The sequence below is a fragment of the Rhea americana genome, unplaced genomic scaffold (genome assembly GCF_003343005.1).
Source record: "Rhea americana isolate MKP2758 unplaced genomic scaffold, rheAme1 scaffold_273, whole genome shotgun sequence".
NCBI lineage: Eukaryota > Metazoa > Chordata > Aves > Rheiformes > Rheidae > Rhea > Rhea americana.
Window position 1 is genome coordinate 517,632 of NW_028186394.1, and position 20,841 is coordinate 538,472.

At 59.0% G+C, this 20,841-nt stretch overlaps 3 protein-coding genes across 3 annotated transcripts in view; 1 reads left to right on the forward strand and 2 right to left on the reverse strand.

Annotated features, from left to right (window-relative positions):
• Nucleotides 1-937, forward strand: part of EDF1 (endothelial differentiation related factor 1) — a gene marked incomplete at its 5' end in the record, with an annotated part of 3,649 nt that extends 2,712 nt beyond the window's left edge. The window contains one exon of the mRNA XM_085308372.1: nt 366-937. Coding sequence (XP_085164498.1) covers nt 366-427 — 62 coding nt within the window. The remainder of the gene's footprint in view (nt 1-365) is intronic.
• MAMDC4 (MAM domain containing 4) lies at nt 732-14,052 on the reverse strand. Its single transcript, XM_085308373.1, has 30 exons — nt 14,013-14,052; nt 13,167-13,352; nt 12,582-12,695; nt 12,335-12,508; nt 12,093-12,212; nt 11,745-11,890; nt 11,535-11,619; nt 11,256-11,384; nt 10,982-11,128; nt 10,726-10,823; nt 10,357-10,515; nt 10,059-10,143; nt 9,323-9,472; nt 8,927-9,040; nt 8,562-8,693; nt 8,292-8,425; nt 8,090-8,195; nt 7,805-7,921; nt 7,548-7,682; nt 7,302-7,432; nt 6,999-7,218; nt 6,357-6,494; nt 5,867-5,991; nt 5,526-5,616; nt 5,119-5,265; nt 4,588-4,722; nt 4,154-4,281; nt 3,938-4,052; nt 3,179-3,357; nt 732-2,548 (listed from the first exon to the last, which is right to left on the reverse strand). The coding sequence occupies exons 1-30, from the start codon at nt 14,050-14,052 to the stop codon at nt 2,501-2,503; spliced, it is 3,828 nt and encodes a 1,275-aa protein (XP_085164499.1). The 3' UTR covers nt 732-2,500.
• A 4,845-nt stretch (nt 14,053-18,897) lies between these two features.
• On the reverse strand, nt 18,898-20,841 carry PHPT1 (phosphohistidine phosphatase 1; the record flags this gene model as incomplete). The annotated part of the gene is made up of 3 exons (XM_085308374.1): nt 18,898-19,357; nt 20,405-20,529; nt 20,736-20,841. Coding segments are annotated over 3 exons (324 nt in total), but the record flags the coding sequence as incomplete, so codon positions are not given.

The following is a 20,841-nucleotide window of genomic DNA, read 5'->3' on the forward strand; positions in this document are numbered from 1 at the left end:
GATCTGGAGATGTCCTTTGTACTGTTCCCCCAAAAATTAAGAGATATGCTGAGTCTCTTGAAGGATTGCTGTTAACTCAGTGAAGTATCTTGCAATCATTAGTGTTTACATGGCTATCCTAGGCCTGTCCATATATTACTTCTGTCTGACTATTACATAGTCAACGCACAAGCAAGAACTAGAGCTTTCTCTGTAGCTAGTCTGATGCCCTACAGACTAAAATAGGATTCTTCCTAAATCTTGTCCCTTGCCCTCTTTTTTTCTTTTTCAAGGTTCTATTACAGTTTTTATTTCCTCAATTTTTGCTATCAGGTGAATGGTCGTAACAGCAGATGATGAAAGCTGTCTTTTCTGTCTTATTCCAGGCCTTAAACTACGTGGGAAAGACATTGGAAAACCACTCGAAACTGGCCCCAAAGGGAAATGAAAACAAAGCCTCGAAATCAGTTTGTTCAGACTGATCTCGTCTGGCTGGTTCTCCTTAACCACCAGAATTTCTCATCGTATTGCCAAGCTGAACAAGAGGGTTTCAGACTTGCTTTGGGGGGGAAATCTGCTGAATCTGTACTTGCTGTAAAAAGGCAACCTTAAAGAAGCGATTTTCCTGATTTTGTTTTTCCTTCCTCCTTTCCAGAGATTGAGGAACTAAACCCCCAAAATACTGCATCTAATTTGCCAGAAAACATGTGCGTCTTGGTGTTCAGAAGCAGCTAATATTAAGACACTTGGGGTGATCTGAAATGAGATTGTTTAATTGGAGCAATTTTGGGGGAGGGTGGGATATATTATATATAAATAGTTTGGGAGAGTTGGGGGTTGATCGGTGTCTGCATTTGAAATGAATGACTCAGTCACTGCATTGCAATGACATTTTTGTTCGTTCCTTCCAGCCTGTTTTAAAGAGATCTATAATAAAGTTTGATACCCTTCCGTTGCATAGGGTAGTCACTGCCTGTTTACCAGCTGGTAGTATAATTTTCTGTTGGACATGAATGGTGCTGTAGCACCCTCTTTCTTCTAGAAATTTAATTAACAGGACAACTGAAAGCATTTGGGATAAGACTGCTTTTTCATCAATTTCTGGTGTTGTCACAATCTTCCAAGCTGCTATGTTTCTTTCCCTGTAGACTGGGACTGCAGCTTTGGCTTATATCCTGGAGATGAAATCAATACTATCTTGTGCAGGGAAGGTGAGTAGAGTCTTTGAATTCTACAGAGCCAGGCTGATGCAAAGAATCAAGCATTTATATGAAGCCAGAACCCTCATTATCTCCTTTTTTGTAACCATTCTTACCTAGCTTGCTGCTACAGAAACACAGCTTAGCTGATAGGCTTGTTTCACTTCCTGCAGGACAGCACCACCAAGACAGGTACAAATGTGGGTTTAAGGATCATGTTCGATGTGACAGTTTGGCATAATGCAAGTGGGACAGCTGAAGAATAGTCTGTTGTAGGGTAATAGGAAAAACAGGCTTCTGTCACAAAACAGGGAGGTGAGAAGCCACGTTCCCCTACAAACAAGTTATGGAACATTTTGAAGAGAGCAGACTTACTAATGGGCTACTCACCTGCTCAAATGCAAAACTGGTTTGTCTACTACTGAACTTAGGTAGCAGGTTTCGCTATGGATTGCTTAGGGCAATAGTATTAAATAGGTTTCAAAAGCTGCAGGAAAGAGGGTTCCTTGGCTTAGGGTTTCTCTGATGGCCTGTGGCCTGGCTGCAGAGATCGTGAGCTCTCTGGCTGAGAGCTAACTTGTGCTTCAGGAAATTTTTCTTTTATCTTTCCCAATGACATTTAAATACAAATTATCAAGGGTCCTTGAAACCAGTATAGGCAGTTCTGTGGACCCATACAGATGAGTCAGGGCTGTTCTCTGGCCTCAGCCATGTGATTTTACCACCTGCTCTGCTCTCTTCCCTATCTGGCATCCCCCTCTCCCTCCCAAACACAAACAGCTGAAGCACTGTATTCCTCATCATGGCCATTTTGTGCCCTGGCCGCTATTGCACTTGTTTTCTTGTGTTCTCTGTGGGAAGTCCCGAAGTGTGGAAAATGGCTCATGCCACACCAGCTGATCTTCCTCCCATCCCCTGGAGTGTGCTTAGACTCCTTCCATTTGAGAAACTTGCTATTGCCAGGATCCTGCTCTCCTCAGAAAAGGATGACCACTCCTGTTGCAAGATCCTTCTGTTAAGTGTTTGTCAAACACAAGGTATGTAAAGGTTTCTCAGTGCAGTACAGAAAGTTCATGTTACACAACAGTACTTTTCCCAAGGTCGTGGAGGTAGTGGAGGAAGCGGTACTTCTCTCTCTCTTGAGCTGTAACCTTGTCTTAAGTGCCTACCGCAGCTTTTTATTTGATAGGCACCATGTCAGACAGCAAGAGTACCTATGAGCTGAACGAGGCTACAGGAGTGTGAGGTCTTGCTGAAAAATGCTCTGTTCTGTATGCAGTCAATGGGCACAAGATGGCAATTAGTGGTGTTGGCTTAATATTTCAATCTTCATCTCTCTCCTTTGGCAGTGGAGGTATAGTGACCTTGTCCTGTAAAGAAACGTGAACATAAATTGGTTGTAACTAGCATAGGCTATATCTTGTAGGAAACATACAGACATCTTCCAGGTTGTAGAGGGGAGAACTCATCTGCAAGAACACTTTAATCCCAATAAATCAACAGCCTGAGGAGGCCAAAGGGGCTCCATTTTGTCTTTTGGGATTAGTCTTAGAATGACTGCAAGAGGTCGGTGTTTCTGTCCCAATGGCTCTGCTGGGGACTACATGGCACCAAACTGGTGAACATGGTATTTAAGCTGCCACTGAAGATTTTAAGTTGCTGGATAGAAGAGGATGAGCAGGGCCTGCTCATTGGCAGTACATTGGGGAGAGGGATCGCAGCCTCAGCTGTTTCTGGAGCAATCACCTGATGGCATCAGCAATATTTCTAGGTCAGTCCTACAACTTGAGAGTCACTCATTTGCTGGCTATCAGATAAGAAGCAGAGGCCTTTGCACCTTTCTGATGTGTTTGCAGACTGTGGTCTGACTGGGGGCCTGTCAGGAACTGCTGAACTTTTAGAAAATGCTGTTTCAGTGCCTGCCACTATGCTGGCTGGAGCAGCTGGGCAAACAGAAGAGCCCTTCCCACCCATCCTGATGGTCAGGGCCAACTCCTTACATCTTGAAAAGTGATGTTGTCAAAGCCCTGGGGGGCACTGCTCTCTGCTGGCATCCTGTTTGCTTGCCCTCTCCTCTTCAGCACATAATAGCCTCCTGCTACTACCATGGCCAGGACTATGAGGGCCAGGAGAATGCCGATCACCACCTCGGCCACAAGGCTGCTGGAAGACTTCTTCTCTGCAAATCAAAGAAAATGCTGCTAGGCCAGAGCCATTTCCAAGGAGGGTGGTCCAGGCCTCTGCAAAAGCTCCAGTGTCCTGAGCAATTCAGGGTTAACCCTCCCCAGGTTCAGCCAGGCTTGTGCCCTCTCCAGCATTATCTCATGGGACCTGGCAAAGCAACCTGTTCCTGGTGGCAGTGTTCTGCATTGATAATGCTCGCTGCTTGTTAACTCTGCCAGCAGGGCCAAAGGCGGTGCGCATCAAGCCCTTTTTGCAGCCAAAATGATGTGCTATCATTCCCTGCTCCCCTCCCACGCAGTTAGAATGCATCTGCCATTCTGGATGTGGCTGTCTTGTACCATCAGCCTCCCCTTGGCCTTCTCAAAAGGACCCAGGGAGGATAAAATCCCATGCTCCAAGTGCTGAAATGTGAGGTCAGGTGAGTGTCTGTGCCCAGCTCTGCCTCTGAAGGCTGGTGCAAGCTGCTCCGCTGCATGAGATCCCCAGCCCACACTGCCCTGCTGGCAGCTTGCTGAGTGTATGTGGAAGAGCACGAGATGCTGTCAGAGCTGCTGCAACCAGAAACAGCCCCTCACCTTTCCCTGGCATATCTGGGCTGGGATTGCAGCCCTTCCCAGCACTGTATGCTATGTCATCCAGTGCAATGGTCCCTTTTATTGGCCACGTCCTGGTGGCAATCTCGAAGACGATCTGCAGGGAGACAGGATGCCGCGTGATGTTGTGCTGGGAGGGTACCCTGCACCCCTTCCATGCTCAGTGGCTCTGCTGCCGAGGCACGTGGCCCTGCTTACCTGGAACTCGCTGGGGCTCTGCATGGGCACAACGCTGCTCAGCCAGCCCCGGCCCCGGTGCCCTGCTGTACTCCACACTGTGCGCTGCCCCTCGGCGCTGTGCAGCCTCACACGCAGCTCCCCACCAGCTGCAACACGGGAGGGGAAAGACAYCCCCCAGCATCAATGTCAGGCAGCCAGCTGGAGGCTCATGGAGAGCAGCCGTGCCCTTACAGCCATGCTGTGCTCTACGAGGAAGGCAGAGCCCACCACAACGGGCCCTCACTGCTGCACAGCCGGAGCTGGAGCATGTGCAGGGGCAGACGTGCAGTCCTGGATTAAGCCCCCATCTCCCACCACGAACTCATCTGCCCCAGGAACATCCCCAGGGACAGTATTTCCTCCCTGCTAGCACTGGGCCTGGCTCCAGCCCCTGCGTGCGGGGCAGCACTTACGGAGGTGCTCCGGCATGTCCATGTGGTACCAGAAGTGGAGGCAGGAGTCAGCGGCTGCAGGCAGGTGCTGGCTCTCCAGCCGGGCGGCAGTGCCCCCCGGGCCTAGCACACTGGCATCGAAGTACACATAATGACCTGCACAAGCAAGAACAGAGGACAGGGACTCCTCAGGCCTGTGCCCCCGCTGGCCGCATCCTGCTCCCCTGAGCTGGCCCCCTCAGGGAAAGGGGACAGGGTGCAGTGGATCCAGCCATATCCACCACGAGCTCAGGGCTGAAGGGCTGTGCCCTACTGGACAAGGGTGCCACCCAGATGAGTGAGTGGATGCCTGCCAGAGGTTGGAAGATCTGCCCCGCTTGCTCCCACACCAGACCGACCTGGGCCCAGGACAGAGCTGGCAAGGGCACGTGGCTATGAAGTCTGCTTGCCTAGCCCTCTGGAAAACTCCAGGCAGGCAACTGGGGGTGAGCCTGTATCTCTCCAGCTCTTCAGTCCCCCTGGCCATGTCAGGACACCCTGGGAGTCTCCTACCGTCCTTTGTGCCCAGAGTGTGATCCTGCTCAGGGCCAGGGTACTTGGTAAGGGGGACCGCACTCTTCCAGCCCCAGGCGAAGCCATGTAGGTGGTCATCTGAGGGGCTGCTCCAGCCGCACATGTCCATCTCAAAGTCACAGGAACCTGGGAGAAAACCCTGAGTGATGATGCATGGGCCATTACAGGCACAGTCACCTTCCCTCTGCACCTAAAGTGCCGTGGTCTGCCCCTGCTTCCCTAGCAGCCACAGATTTGAGCCATGCAAAGCTCAAGGATGGAGCAGGGTGGCTGATGGCCACAATGGCAGCGAGATCAGGTGGATCAGTCAGGTCAGCCCGGCCACGCCTGGCCCAGCTGCAGTGGGGCCTGCATGGTGGCCACTGTCATGTCACACGGGCTCTCACCTGGTTCAGAGCAAGCACCATCCATCACTTGCAGATCATCCAGCGCAATGTATGCAAGGTCGCCCCCGCCTCCCACTGCCTCGAATATTGCCTGCCAGAGAGGTGGAGAGCAGTGCACAGGCTGAGGTCATGCAGCAGCTCCAGTGCAGGCAGCACCCAGGACTGGGAAATTCCTGATACTTGCCCCAGGAAGCCTGGAGGTCTCATCACCCACCTGTGCTGGTGTTCTCAGCACCTGTCCCCTTGCCACAGCCATGCCTCCCACAGCCTCCATCCTCACTAGGATGGGGCACACCTGAGTGCCCTGTACTGGCAGTGCCCAGGATCCTGCTCCATCTCACCCGCCACTCTCTGTCCGCCTGGATGGTGACCTGGCTGTGGTGCCAGGCACTCCCCTGCATGGTGCTCACAGCAAACAGTTTCTTCCTCCTCCTGCCACTCTCCTCCACGAAGACACTAAGGGAACCTGCCAAGAGCCAGAGATGCTGGACGTACATCCTGGGAATGGGGTGGAGGTGTTCTGAGGTGCAAGGAAAGGGACTGATGATATAGAGTTGGACATGGCATCAGCTGGCCTGGGTTTGAGGCCATGGTGATCACATGAGTTTCTTGATGTTCACCATGTCCTGCTGTTGCAAGGGTCCAATAGCCTTCCTTAGTCACTGCCAACCACAAGTCCCCATAGGTGAGAAGTGAGTTTGCCCCAGGAGACTGTGGTATTGGTGCAGGGAGCTCATCTCATGGCTCCCACCTCCCAGCAGCTTCCCAAGCAAGACCCAGGAGTCCTGGGCTTTTGCGTTATTCTGACGTTCACCATGATATGGTGCTCACCTGGGGGCTCGCCGCTCAGCTGGTACCAGAAGGTCAGGCACTGGGCCCGCACTGAGGGCTCGTACAGCTCGGAGGTGAGCACAGCCGCGTGCCCCGCGGGCAGGGAGCCCTTGCTGGTGCTAACCAGCATGTAATGGCCTGGGGAAAGAGAGAGAAGCCCCCACGCCATAACCCCCCCTCCCCTCCCATCCTGCCAATGGCAGAGGACAGCACAGTCCACTGGGAAAGCTCCTTAACAACTGGTTGGGATCACTGGGTTTGGGGAGCCCTGGGCTTGGAGACCCCCGAGTTTGGGGAGCTCAGGGCCCCTCAGTGCTCATCTCGTGCTCAAGCACCAGCTCAGGGTGTGGAGGCCGGAGAGTCCAGCCCAGTTTCCAGCTGGCAGCAAAGGGGAGCCCTTGGCACAGCTGGCCAGGGCAGGCTGGGCAGGGACAGGGGCACAGGGGCAGGGAAGGGGACAGGGGCACAGGTATGATTAGGGGCAGGGGCTGTTGCAAGGAGCAGGGACAGGGAGCAGTTGCAAGACAGGAACAGGAGCAGGGACAGGAACACGGGCAGGGCCAGCTGCAAGGAGCAGGGGCACGAACAGGGGCAGGGAAGCCGCTCAGGGCGGGCAGCAGGGCTCCCCCGGAGCCCCGGTACCTGCGGCTGTGCCGGTGGTGCGGTCGGCCGGTGGGCCGGCGCTGGCAGCACCCGTGCCGTTGCTCTGCCACAGCCAGGTGGGCTGCCCGCTGGCCAGCAGCCCGCAGGTGCCCGCCTCGAAGGAGCAGGAGTCCTGGGCGCCGCAGAGCCCCGGGCGCAGCGCCACGTCGTCCAGAGCCACGTCGCCCACGAAGCCGTCGCGCAGGGCCTCGAAGGCCAGCTGGTGGAGCGGGCAGAGACGCCGGGCTCAAGCGGCGGCCCAGCCCCACGCCCTGCCCCGAGGGGGTCCCCGTGGCACCTCACCCGGTACTTGCGCTGTCCCTTGAGGCCGAGCGTGGCGAAGCCCCGGTGCCACGCGCTGCCCCAGGCCCCCCTCCTGGTCCACAACACCGTCTCCTCCTCTTCCTCGTACTTCAGCTTGAGGCGGAGGGTGCCTGGGGTGGAGGCGAGTGCTGGGGAGCCACTGGGGCTCTGCCGAGGCCGAGGCCGCAAGCTGGGCGCAGGGCCCCTGCCCGGTGCCAGGGCCTTCGCGACCACGCGGGCACCTACCGATCTGCGGGCCGGCCATGCGGTACCAGAAGGAGAGGCACTGCGGGGTGGCGAGTGGCCGCTGGTAGGAGGTGACGAGCCGCGCCTGCCGCCCGCGGCTCCCCGGCGCAGCGGGGTCCGCGGCCACCAAGTACCCTGCAGAGGTGGGCGGAGGGAGGGCAGAAAACGGGGGGCTCCGAGCYGGGCCACCGCGCAGCCCGCCGCCCGCTCCCGTGCACGGAGACCCGCCGGAGGCCGCAGGGAGCCCGGCCCCTTACCCGAGCCCGTGGTGTGGTCGGGGCCCTGCCCCTGCCCCATGCCTCGGACCCACTGGAAGTCGCTGAGCTGATCCTGGTACCAGCCACACGTGCCCGTCTCAAAGTTGCAAGACGTCTCTGGCCGGGGAGAGAGGAGCGCAGTGAGGGCGTACAGCTAAAGCACCCCGAAAGCGAGCAGCCTCCATCCTCCCACAGCAGCCTCCATCCTCCCAGCAGTCTCCTGCCGGCCGCCCGTCCTCCCTCCACCTCCGGCAGCTGCCGGCCCCAGTGCCCACCTCCACGTACCCGCAGCCTCTGGAGGAGCCACGGCAGGGTCGCAGCTTACGAAAGTCACGTTGTCGACAGCCACGCTTGCCGTGCCGCCTGGGTTCACCCAGCCGAGCAGCTCAACCTGGGCACCGCGGAGCCCGTGAGGCCCGGCCTCCTCCGGGGACCGAGTGGGGGGGCTCCCGCCCCGGCTCCACGGCCGCCCTGGCTCCGCCGTTACCTGGAAGGGCCTGGCTCTCTCGCCCAGTGGGACGCTGGCGTGCTGCCATGCCGCGCTGCCACTGCGGCCCCGCTCCTGCCAGGCCAGCTGGGTCATGCCTGATGCGTGATCAGCCACGGCGACGGCGAGGAAGCCTGCGTGAGAGGGAAGGGGCAGCATGACGGGGCAGTGGGGCCAGGAGACGCGGCAAAGCCCGGTAGTGGTTTTGGTGGGTTGGGGAGGGACCTGCCCTATGCTGAGCCAGGGGGCAGCCAGCCAGAGAGGTTTTACCGTGGTGGTCACTGAGGATGCGGTAGCTCATCTCCATGGTGCAGGCTGGACCGGAGGGGCCCAGCAGAGGAGTGCGTGCCTTCGCAGCGGTCAGCATTTGCCCTGCCCCACTCTGGAGGGCCAGGAAAGCCCCTGCGCAAGAGGTCAGGGTCTGCATCCCTGCCAGCACCTCTGACCCAAGCACCCCACCACCAGCACCCTCCCTATGCAGTGCTGTGCACCACTGTCCCTTCCCGTAGTGGTATCCGCTCCCCTGATCAGCAGGAGCAAGAGCAGAAGCAGCAGCAGAGGGTCTCTGCAGTCTGAGAGCCCCCATGGCACTGAGGACCAGTACGCACCATCTCAGCAAACCAGCAGGGTCTCACCTGCTTCCCCAACGGTGGTACCTGCAGGCTCGGTGGTTCTCTGCACCCCCCAGCGCAGCTGGCCCACGCTAACATCGTGCCAGCCACCAGCCCCGTCTTCAAAGGTGGTTGCTCCTGCAAAAGCCAAGCACTCAATCCCACTCTGGTGGTTCCTGGGGCTGCAAGAGCCCCAGGTGCTGCAGGAACATCAGGGCCCTCCCACAGCACCCAGGGCATGAGAGGTGCCTGGGGCCACAGTGCCCCACTGCCGGGCTCCTGGGAGCTCGGGCATGAGCACCGTCATGGGGGGACGGTTCCGCAACCCGCTGGTGGCCTCAGGGTGGGCTAAGCCACCCTGGGGTGCCCAGGCAGGCCGGAGGAGAGCCGGGGTGCTCACGATCGGCTGCAGGCCCTCACCACAGTGCTTCTCATCGGAGTTGTTGTCGCAACCCTTGGCAAAGTCGCAGGCCTGCTCGGCACTGATGCATTCCCCACTGTCGCAGGCAAACTGCTCAGCTGTGCACGGGCCTGAGGGGTCCCGGCCCGGCAGGGTTATCTGGGGCTTTTCTGATGGCAAAATACCGCAGGTCAGACGGGAGCTGCTCAGCTGGAGCAAGGCTAAAGCCCGGTTTCAGCAGCATCGCCCCTTCRCAGCCCGGCCAGAGCTGTGGCCTCTCTGGGCATCCCCACAGCCCTTGTCCCCAAAGCATCGCAGCAGACACCAGTGGGGGATATCGCTGTGAAGCCTCAGTGGCAGTCCTGCAAGGATCTCTCCCCACAGCAGCTCACTGCTGGCCCCAAGCATCCCTGCAGCTTTGTCCTGTCCGGCCCGTAGACATCAAAGGAAGGGGACCTGCGGGGTGGCATCTGGATCCATGACACTGTTCAGGCAGGAAGTTTGGGGGAGGGGGAGAAGTGCATCACAGCTGCGGGATAAGGACGTGCAGGCAAGCTAGGGTTTGGGATCCGGGACGTTTGCCATATTGCACCCCGGAATGGTTACGGTGACAGCCAAGGGGACAGGCAGACCCCTAGGCGAGTCCTATAGAGATGGTGATGTGGCCAAAAGTCACCAGGAGTTTTTAGGGGGCTCTCGGCTGAGGGTCGCTGCCCTGAAGCAGGGGTGGCACAGCTGCCCAGCTTTCCTACTCACCCTGCTCCTGCTTGCAGTCGGGGGAGAGGATCATGTCATCGAGGGCCACAGTCCCCGTGCTGCCGGCCACCCCTTCGATCAGCACCTGCAGGGCAAGCACCCCGCTGCAATGCCCATGCGGGCCCTCCCGGGGTCCCCAGGGGACCACCTGGTGCGGGGGCGCTTGCAGGGAGGCCAGGGCTCCATCAAGCTGAGAGAAGCCCCCGGGGTGATGTGTGGCCGGGTCAGGGCAGGCGGCGTGGCGAGGCCCTTCGGGCAGAGCGGGGACGATTCACCCCCCGACGTGGGGCCAGCCCACCTTGAAGGTCTCCGTCACGTTGAACTCCACTTTTTCCCTGACCCAGTAGGCGCCCAGGTCCCCCGTCCTCTCCCTCAGCAGCTTCTTGCCGGCAGCGGTCACGTAATAAATGCTGAGGCTGCTGGTGGCCGAGCCGTGGAGATAGCAGTAAAGCACAAGCTGGAAGCAGAGAGGGGAGGTGAGAGGCATGTGGGGGGCCGGGCAGGGACTTGCAGCCCCCCACATCCCCGTGGCCCTGCGGCGCTTCAGTGGGCGCTCAGCAATTCTCTGTACCCTCTCTCCAAGCCCACTTGCCCCCCCCCTTCACCCCCCCTCGAGCACAGGGGCAGCCCCAGCCCCGTGCAAGGGGTCCCTGCAGCTGCCGCTTACTGAGCAGGAGCTGGTGGCTTGGAAATTGGGACTGCTGAGCCTGGCTGCGCCGCTGGCCGCAGGCGCCGAGGCACTGCCGCCGACGTGGAGGAAATAACCTGTGGGAGAGGGTGCGGGTGAGCGGCTGCCGGCCCCGGGGCCGCCTGGGGCGAACGCCCTGCCGAGGCGAGGGGCCGCTGCCGGGGAGGAGCGAGGCCGCCCCAAGGAGGGTGCTGGGGCTCGCCGGCGCCGAAGGAAGAGGCGCCCGCTGCCCTACCTGCCCTGCTGCCATTGCTGTGGTCCCGGGTGGGGAGGCTGGGGGCGGCCCCCAAATTCACGCTGGCGTTCCTCTCCCAGGCCGGCGGGCCGGCCTCCGCCTCCCAGAGGCACCAGCCTTCCTCGAAGGTGCAGGTGTCGAAGGGCTCTGCGCAGCGAAGGGAGCGGTGACGCCCGGCCGGGCYGGGCCAGGGGGAAGGGGTGTCCGCCCCCGCCACCACCCCGGCGCGCACACGCGCTCTCGGGGACGCTGCCCGCCGCCCTCCGGTGCTCACGGCAGTGCAGCGCCGCCTCATCGGAGCCGTCCCCGCAGTCGTCGGTGCCGTCGCAGAAGCGGTCCCGGGGGGCGCAGGAGCCCCGCTCGCAGGCGCTCTCCTCGGCCTCGCAGGCCTGCTGGCCGGGCGCTGCGGGCGGCGGCACCCTCAGCTCCCGCCGGCCCCTGCGACGCCCCCCAYGACGCCCCCCGCTCCCTCCCTCCCTCCCTCCTGCCCAGCCCGGCCCCCACCCTCGGCTGCCGGCGCCCCAGGGTGGGGGGCAAGCGGAGCCCGTCTTACGCTGCAAGCCGCAGTGCCTGAAGCTGATGTCGTCCAGCGCCAGCTGCGCCCCGCGCGTGGGCGACGCCGTCGCCAAGAAGGTGAGCTGCCCACGAGAGGCCGCGAGTCGGCGGGAGCCGAGGGCGCCCAGCAAAGGGCCAGGCGGGGCGGGACGGCSGCAGCCCCCGAGCGTCCCCCGGCGTCCGCTGCGGCCCGGGAGCCCCGTCTCACCTGGAAGGGCCCYGCCGTCCGGCCCGGGTACGCCACCAGCTCGTGCCAGCCCTCGTCCCCGTGCTCGGGGCTCTGCCACAGCTCCACCGTCTCATGCCCGGCCGCCAGCGCCAGGCGCAGCACCGGCCGCTCCGTCCCGTTGAGCCCTGCGGAGGTTGTGGGGATGCGGCCGAGCGCCCCGCCGCCGCCTACCCTTGGCTCCGAGGGGGACGGGCACCGGGGCGCCTGGCGGGGGCCGCTTCCAGCAGGCCCACCCCTGGCCCCCCCCGCCTGCCGTGGCATCCCGAGGCTGGCCATGCCGTGCCGTGCCGTGCCAGCTGCTGGTGCCCCGACCCACTCACCGCTTACCTGAGACGTGATACCAAGCCCGGATCTCGCACGTGGCAGCCGCTTCCCGCATCACCGGTGACCGGAGCCGGGCCGTGGCCGGGCTCTTCCCCGGCAGCTCCGCTGCAGCCATGAACCAGCCTGCGGGGGGCAAAGAAGTGTTGGGCAGGGAGGGGGGACATCGCTGCGGGGTGGCACCAGCGCCGCGCTGCTCYGGGAGCCTCCGCGGCGGCGCCTCGCCCCGCGCGCCGTGCCCCGCTCACCCAGGTCGGTGCCCACACTGTGGTCTGAGGGGGGCCCCTGGCCCCAGGCAGCCAGGCTGGCCCGGGCTAGCGCCCAGCTGTAAGCCGAGGTGCTCACGTCCCGCCAGCCGCAGTCGCCCTCCTCGAAGTCGCAGGTGAAGGGGGTGCGCAGCGCCGGCGAAACCCCAACATACCCTGGGGGCGGGCAGCGTGTCAGGGCAGAGCCGGCACCTGTGCCAACCCCCCCCCCACCGCCCCGGGCACCCACCGCACTGGTTCTCGTCTGAGCAGTCGCCGCAGTCGCACACAAAGTCGCAGAGCTGCTCGGCCGGGCTGCCGCAGCTGTTGACCGCCGCTGAGGCACCGGAAAGGGCAGCCCTGCCTGGGAGAGAGCGGAGCGGGTGAAGCCCCCACCCCACCGCCGGGGCACTCGAGGATGGGGCTGAGATGSAGGGCGCAGCGCCCATGGAGGACTTCTGTCTGGGGTCCTCAGCCTGGGGACATACTGGTGGAGCTCCAGGATCTTAGAGGCATCGTCCCTTCCATGGGACCTTCTGCCACTGCCCAGGCACCCCGTGGGGCCGGCAGCCAGGCCGGGCTTGCAGGAGAAAAGCAAAACACCCTAAGGCACAGGCTACACACCCCACTTCTCCCTCCATGGCCATGAACTCGCAGTCCCTCTTGTCTCAGACCTTGCGTTTTAGCATCTCCCAGCACGTCCTCCCCGTGCGTGGGAGACAGCCCCGTGCAACAGCAACAGCCAGAGCCTGAACAGGCGGCAGGATGAGCCCTCCCRAGGAAACAGCACTGTTTCTGGCCTAGCCACTGTCCCCCTGCATCCCCACTGCCGTACTGCGTCCCCGCGCCATTTCTCGGCCCCCGTCGAAGGGTGGGAGCCGAGCGGCATGAGCTTGGGTGCTGCTTTCAGGTGGGACCTGGCCACGGTTCTCCATGGCCCCGCCGGGGCATTGCCCCAAACGCGTCTCCTCTCCAAACTGCTCCCCCTTGCCCCGGGGGGGCTCAGCTTCCTCAGCTTCACCTGTAGCAGGTGGGGGGGTTAAGCCATTAGGACATGCCCTTTGCAAAGAGCTGCCCTAGGACTGCGTGAGCCGTGGGAGATGGGCTTTGAAATGGCCTGCTCACCCTGACCCACAGGAGAACCATTTGGGGGGAAATGGAAAGATTTGTGTATTTGCTCCCTGTGCGGAGCAAAGCCCTCAGCAACACCCAATCCAGAGGTGACCTGCGTCCCGGGCAGCTCCGCCGATCACGAGCACTTCAAGGAGTGGGGAATCCTAGGCTGACCTTTGCGAGGAGGGTTTTGCCAGGTCATATTTGCCCCGGTCCCCCACAGCACTGCTTGAGGGGGTCAGTCCAGCCCCCCCAAAAGCTGACAAAGCCCAGCAATGCTGGGGGAATGAGTGAGCCCCTCCGCTGCGAGCGAGTGATGCAAGAGCCCAGATACTGCCTGGCAATGCAGCACGTTCTGCACCCTTCCCCTTGGAGGGCAGTGGGCCTCATCCTGTCCGAGCCAGGGCACTGGAGCATCTGATCCTACAAACACCCTGCACGGCCGTTGCACCAGCACATTTCCCTGTATGGGAACTGGGGAGGGACAGACCAAACCAGGTGGCACCTTGCCCTCTCCTCTCCTCACGGCGCGACCCGAGACACAGCCCCAGCTTGGGATGTGACTTACCCAACAACGTCAGGACCAGGAGGACTGTGCAGCCACACATCGTGGCCTCCGGACCGCAACAAGGGCGAAACAGAGCTGGGAGATGCAAGGGGCAGGCAGAGAAGGCCCTGCTGTGAGCCGAGGGCTGGAATCTGCTCCCAAGGACCCGCCACACTTTGGACTTCAGCCCCGCTGTTATCTGTGCTGCAGTGCTTACGCTGCCTGAGCTATCCCATCCCTCAGCAGCAGGGTTTGTGGTGAGGAATTTCTCCTGGCTGGGACAGGCCACCCACTGTCCTGCAGYTTGGTGCCACTATGAGCATCACATGTGGCAAGCTGGCAACCACCGCTCTGCAGGGTTGTGGCACCCAGGGAAGCCTTCAGCTCCTTTTCCTTCCAAACCCCTCTTCTTCAACTCCATTTTCCAACCAGGCCAAGAAACAAGGTGCCAGGAGCATGCAGGGTGGCTGGYGAGCAAGAGAGAGCTCCTGGGGGCAGGCAGACAGCAGGGTGCACCCCAGCTGGAAAGGGCAGCTGGGCCTGGGGGTGGGAATGGGTTTGCAAGGAGCAGCCCAAGGCAGGAAAGGCTTATAAACAGGTCATGATCCAAGCCTAGCTAGTGTCATCGGGTAGGGCATCGGGAGCTGGCGCTCACCACTGCCTCCACCACTTTGCCTGACAAATGTTCCTGTGTCCTGGTACCCAGGCAATTGGGAACCTCTGCAAGCTCCTGGGGGTGGATGAGGCATGTCTACCAAGGGGGTACAGCTCTAGAACCACAACCTGGTCTCCTCCTGCAGGGAACAACCCAAGCTGAGCTCAAAAACACCACTCTGCCTTCAAGGAAGTGTTGCTCAGTGGTTAGAGGCAGGTGCTGCACCGCAAGCTGGTGCTCCAGCCTGGCAGACAACTGTTACTCTAGCCCTGCCTCAGTTTCCCCATCTGGGCAGGGGGAGCTGCTGCCAGGGTGCATAGGGGCTGATGCTACCGCAACAGAGCAGTTCTGCCTCTGCCTGCCAGCAGCCCCAGGGTCTGGGGGACAGGAGACAGGCTCCTGTTGCACAAATGTGAGCACAGAGATTTCTTCCCCACTAGCAGATGGCCTTGGACACCAGATTACAACTTGATTGCATCAGATGTAGTAAACACWGGGTTCGACTCCCCTGCACAGTGGGTTGGACCATGGCGAGGTGAGCAACCCTGCGCCCTCATGCGGAGCAGTCACCCAAGCCTGGTGTGTGCCAGAGCCTGGCAACACCCACCAGCAAGTGCCCCCACTCAGTGCAAGCCTTCCCAAGGGCCAGTCCTGCAGCTGAGATCGCAGCTTGGTTCCGCTAAACTGGCCAGAAACCTGTCTCTGCTTGGGAGTGCTGCCAGTCCGGTTGCAYGCACCAAACTCTCTGATGCCAGGAAGCTGGCACGCAGCAGCCCCACAAGCGCTTTGCTCAGCCCCTGCTGCTCTGTCTTTCTCTCTCTGCTTAATTCAAACCTGCCTGCAAAGGGCAAGGGCAGTGCTTCCAGGAAAGCCCCCTGCCCTGTCCCTTGGATCTCAGGGAGTGGAGCCAGCAGCTGGCACAAGGCAAGCAGGCAGCTGAACAGAGGCCACCCACACCCTTCTTTGGCCCCTTCTATTTGAGGACACAGGTTTGCTGCTTCTCTTGCATTGAGTTCTCTGTAGCAGCACAAAGCCATCGGCCAGAGAAGAAGGTGATGCTGGCTTTCAGATGACTCTACCAGGCAGTAACTTGCACTTGGAGAAATGGCTGAAGCTCTTTGGCCATCGCACAGACTCTCCAGGAGGTAAACAGAAGACTCACCAAATTGCTGGGCTCAGAAGATTGTGATGAGAGGCACAAAGTCTAGCTGGAGGCCAGCTGCTAGCGTGTCCCCCAGGGGTCAATATGAAGGCCACTTAATTAGTTGCCTGATGGGTCAGAGCACATCCTCAGCAAGTGTGCAGGTGACACAAAGCTGTGAGGAGAAACTGATACACCAGAGGGTTACACTGCTATTCGGAGCGTTCCCAACAGGCTGGAGAAATGGGCAACAGGAAACCCRTGAAACACAACCAAGCAGAATGCAAAGACCTGCACCTGGGGAGGAAAAACCTGTAACAGCTGGAGGCCAAGCAGCTGGACAGCAGTTTTGCAGAGAGGGAAGGACCTGGGAGTCTTGACGGACAAGTTGACCATAAGCCAACAATGTACCCTTGTGGCAAAGAAGGCCAATGGTATCCTGAATTGCATTAGGAGGAACATTGCCAACAGGTTGAGGAAGGTAATCCTTCCCCTTGGCTCAGCCCTAGTGAGGCCACACCTGGAATGCTGTGTCCAGTTCTGGGCTCCCCAGTACAAGAGAGAGATGGAACTACTGGAGAAGTCCAGAGAAGGGCTACAGAGGTGGCTAAGGGACTAGAGCATCTCATATGAGGAGAGGCTGGGAGAGTGGGGACTGTTCAGCCCAGAGAAGAGATAGCTCGGGGATATTATCAACATATACAAACGCGTGATGGGGGTGCTGGAGCCGGACTCTTCTCAGTGGTGCCTAGTGACAGGACAAGAGGCAACAAACACAAATTGCTATACATGGAATTCCACTTCAACATAAAAGACAAGAYTTCTTTCCTCTGAGGATGGTCAAGCACTGGAAGAAGCTACTCAGAGATAATGTAAAGTCTCCACCCATACAGATATTCAAACCCCATCTGGACACAGTCCTAAGCAACCTGCTTTGAGCAGGGGGTTGGACTAGATGACCTCCAGAGGTGTTGCCCAACTTCAGCAATTCATTGACATAAAGGCAGGCACCAGGGAAGCTGTGCTCCCCAGCCCTCTCAGGTTTAGATGCCTAACATCCAGTAATTTTCAGAGAGTTAGACACCTGAGCATGTGCATACTCCTGGGTGACATTCACCTAGGGCCAGGAGAGCTGGTAMAACACCCAGAGTGGTTTTGGTTGACAAGGTCTAGGCACAGCGGATCTGTTCTGTCTACAGTGGGCCCAATGTGACCTAGTGCAAGTCCCATATACCTGGTCTTAGTCCCTGGCTTTCTTCCCCTTTCACTAGCCTGCAGGGCTCGAGGTTGCTCTGGGCACCATCCTCTCTGGCAGATACAGTTCTGCTCTGTTGCTTGCAGCTGGGCTGCAGCTTCCCTCCCACTGCCTTGGTTTGCTTCCCACCCCATCAGGTCCAGTTCTGGACCCTAGCTTGCAGACAGGATGCCAGAGCTCAGAGGCTGGCCCAAGTCCAGGATTGTGAGAGCTGTTGCAGTGCTGCATCTCACCTTATCTCCCTCATCTTGTGGCAGCAGCAAATAGCTCATGCAGTGGCACTTCTGCCCCAGATCAAAGTGTAACGTCAGCCATTGGAGAGCCTTCAAAGACTGCCAGTGACAAAAGGGTAGCAAGGAGCCATGGCTGCCTCCAAGGACACAGGTCTAMGCCCAAGCCACTACTAGCTAGGCAGCAGGTCCTGCAAGCTAAGAACATCCCCAGCATGTGAGGTCATCACCATCCAGCATTGCCCACTTCCAGCAGTTGCATATAAGTTTGAGGGCACAGGGGCTAAGCTTTAGCAGGTCTTGCCAACTCTGGGCACAGAAAAAGCATCTTCATCAGGGGCCCAGATGACACCCCAGAGCAGGGGAGGATCAATACCTGATTTGCTCTCCCATAGCATTACAATGATTTATGTCAGATAGCATTCTTGCTAGTGGACATGAGCAAGGCCCTCTTCCACAGCTCTACATGCGGCAGCAGCAGTTTTAACCCACCCTAAGAAGAGTGACAAGATGTTGTCTCCTGTCTGTGCAGTGCAGATCTCTTCCTCTGACAGCCTCCTGGGGAAGGCAGGGAAGGGAGCAACACACAAAGCAGTAAGGAAGGAGCTGGGAGTGTGGCTTGCAAGAGACTGGTCTTGGAGCTCAATCTGCTTCCTGGCATTAGTTAACACCACTACCCCAATACACAGGCTGCACGTGTGCACACAGAATCACAACACAAAAAGCTGAACAGGGGGCTGGAGCCAGGCCCCAGGTTCCCCTCGGAAGGTGAGGTACCCATCACATCTACCCTTGTATGAGRCAGAGGTCTAGTGACCTGTCCAGCCAACCTGACCCATGGACATTTCGCCTGAGCTCTCCCACCAGATGAGCATCTACCCGTAAAGCCTCCAGCAGATATTCCAAGCCTGTCATGCTTCCCATCCTCACCACAGAAGGGCAAGCTACAAGGGAGATAAGCCTCCCTAGATACATGAGCTGGGAAATACTGAGAAGCAGGAGCCAGTGATGCTTTTCTGGAGGGTTGAAATCAAGGATGTTCTACCTCAAGGTTTAATTAACTGCTGATCTGCTTAGATGGGAACAGGGCATGTTCTTCCAAACCACACTCCCCAACTGCTCAGCCCTTGGACTCCCAAAGGCTAGGGGCAGGAGGTGAGGGATATCATCACAGTGCTCCTTCTGCCCAGGGAGTCTTGTGTGCCAACTCTGCCCCTTCCCTTTGTCAGGCATGGCGACCATGCTGCTTTCTCCCAGCAGCTCCCTCACAGCTCACTCYTTCCAGTCCCAGCTTGCTCAGTTCCTTCCTCTCCAAATAGCACTTCTGGACATTAGTGTCCTGGACAATCCTCAAAGTTGGAGGGCAAGCACCGTTTTCAACTCTCCAGATCCATCCCCACAATCCCTGTCTCCTCCAAATCCTGTAACACACTCTGTTCTTACCACCTCAGATACAGTCAAGCACTGGCACTAGGCCTCCAAACAGGCATCACTGCACAGAACTGGAAAACTGTGGGAGRCTCAGTCCCATTGTGGGGGAACAGTACACACAAGCAGGCCCAAGCACAGCCTAGATCTGCAGGAACAAGCTTTAATACACACAAAGAACCAAGCAGGGCCAGCTGTGCTGCCTACCATGTTTAATGCTTACCACATACATGCGGGAAAAATGCTCGCCACAAGCAAGGCCAGGGCAGAGCTCCCATCAGCTTCGCTGAGCTAAGGGCTTCACCCTCAGGCTTTGCTGTGCTATRACAGGGAGATGGGCAGAGCCCATGGCACAGAGGAAGTCCAGTGAAAGCGGAGATGGGCGAACTCCCTCGGAGAATTCAAGTTCCTCAGAGCAGCGAGTTCAGGACAGAGAAAACCAGCAGAGCCCATCATGCTGCTGCACACTGGAACCCTGCTACCATTTCCTTAAACACTGAACTGGAGAAACCAGCCACGGTCAGCTCCAGGCTGACACCGATGCTGCTGCCTTGTCAGATCCAGTTAGTAGCCTTCATCTGCCCAAGTGATCTCATAGTCTGGATACTTGGCTTTCAGCTTCTCTGTAGTCACGGAGTGATTTGCTCGTCCAAAACCCTGGAAGAGGAGGGAAAATTCAAAAGTAAATGCAATGTGGTGACCACCTGTAAAGGAGCTTAATGAACCCTTGGCAACAGTTCAAGGCAATTAGTTGCTCTGCAAGGAGACTATGGTTGTGAAAGTAACCATTGATCCTGTATCTATGAAAGACTAATTGGATTCTATCAATACCTGGCACCAGCTCACACGGAGCACAGCTCAGCCTGCTGCCAGGCAGCACAGCGTCCAAACAGCGGGTACAGTGCCAATGTGGCTCATAATCCCAGAACCAGCCTCAGGGGGACCAGAGCTGGGGAAACCAGAACTGATCTAACACTTGGGGTACACAGATGTTCCTCTTATGGCCTTCATCTGGAGCCCCTCAGCAACCCAGTCAAAACTTTAGCTGTGGTACAGGAGAGAAGGAAGGCAGAGACAGACACAGGAAGGAGACCAAGCTTCCTCTGGCCAGGGTGGGCCTGGTTTGGAGCCAAGGAGGTACAGCAGGCAGTGCGATTCCTGCAAGCACTCCCAGACCTGCTGTGCCTTGGCAACGCTCGCATACCTGCAGCACTTCAGGCATTCAGCTGCAGTCTCTGCATTTCCACTCAGCACACTCATCTTCAGGAAAACGCTGTGTCATTTTAACCATGAAAAAATAGCATGACCAGCACAGATATTTTTACAGCTCCAACTGCTGCCATCAAGAAGAAGGAGCAGCTATGTCTGCAAGGTCCCTTGAGACTCACGCTCCCACATTCAGAACAAGGATGGACCCAGCTGTACTCAAAAAGTCACAGTGGGCTACGACTGCCTCTGGGAGAGGCACAAGGCCTGGGGAATAGCTGGTTGCTCACCTGTGCAGCAATTCCAGCCTCCAGGCTGGACACTTCCCTGCCAGCCAGCAGCATTTTCCCCGTTATCACACTAAGGTCGCACAGAGGTTACAGACGAAGAACACGCTGGCRCTGCGCTTGGCGGGCGAAGCAAAGAGAAGGTTTCCCCCCCCCCCGCCCCCTTCGGGCTGCTGCAGATCCCCTCCCTCAGCAAGGGCCCTTCCTTTACCACCGAGTAGCCGTACACGTGGATCCTCTTCTCCCCGCTCTGGTGGGAGATCCTGCCGCCGCCCAGGCACTCGCAGCCGTAGCCCTGCTTCTCCAGCTCCGACGCCGTCTTGTCGTAGATGTCAGCTGCGGAGAGACGCGCGCGTCAGGGCCGCGCGGCCGCCTCCCTCGAGCAAAACAGGCCCCGCGCGCGTCCAGCGGGCGAAAAGGGCCACGGGGCCCCTTCAGCGACCGCGGCTCTTCGGCGGCCACGGGCGCTCGGAGCCCCGCAGCCGCCTGCCTGCCCGCCCCCCAGGGAACCGGCGGCCGCGCCCTGCGGAGCCGCCCCTCACCGTGGTACTCGGCCCAGCCGTAGCCGCGCACGACGTCCTTGCCCGCCGCAGCGGCGGCGGGGGCGCGCACGCGCACCAGCACGTACTTAAAGACGCCGTCGGCGTC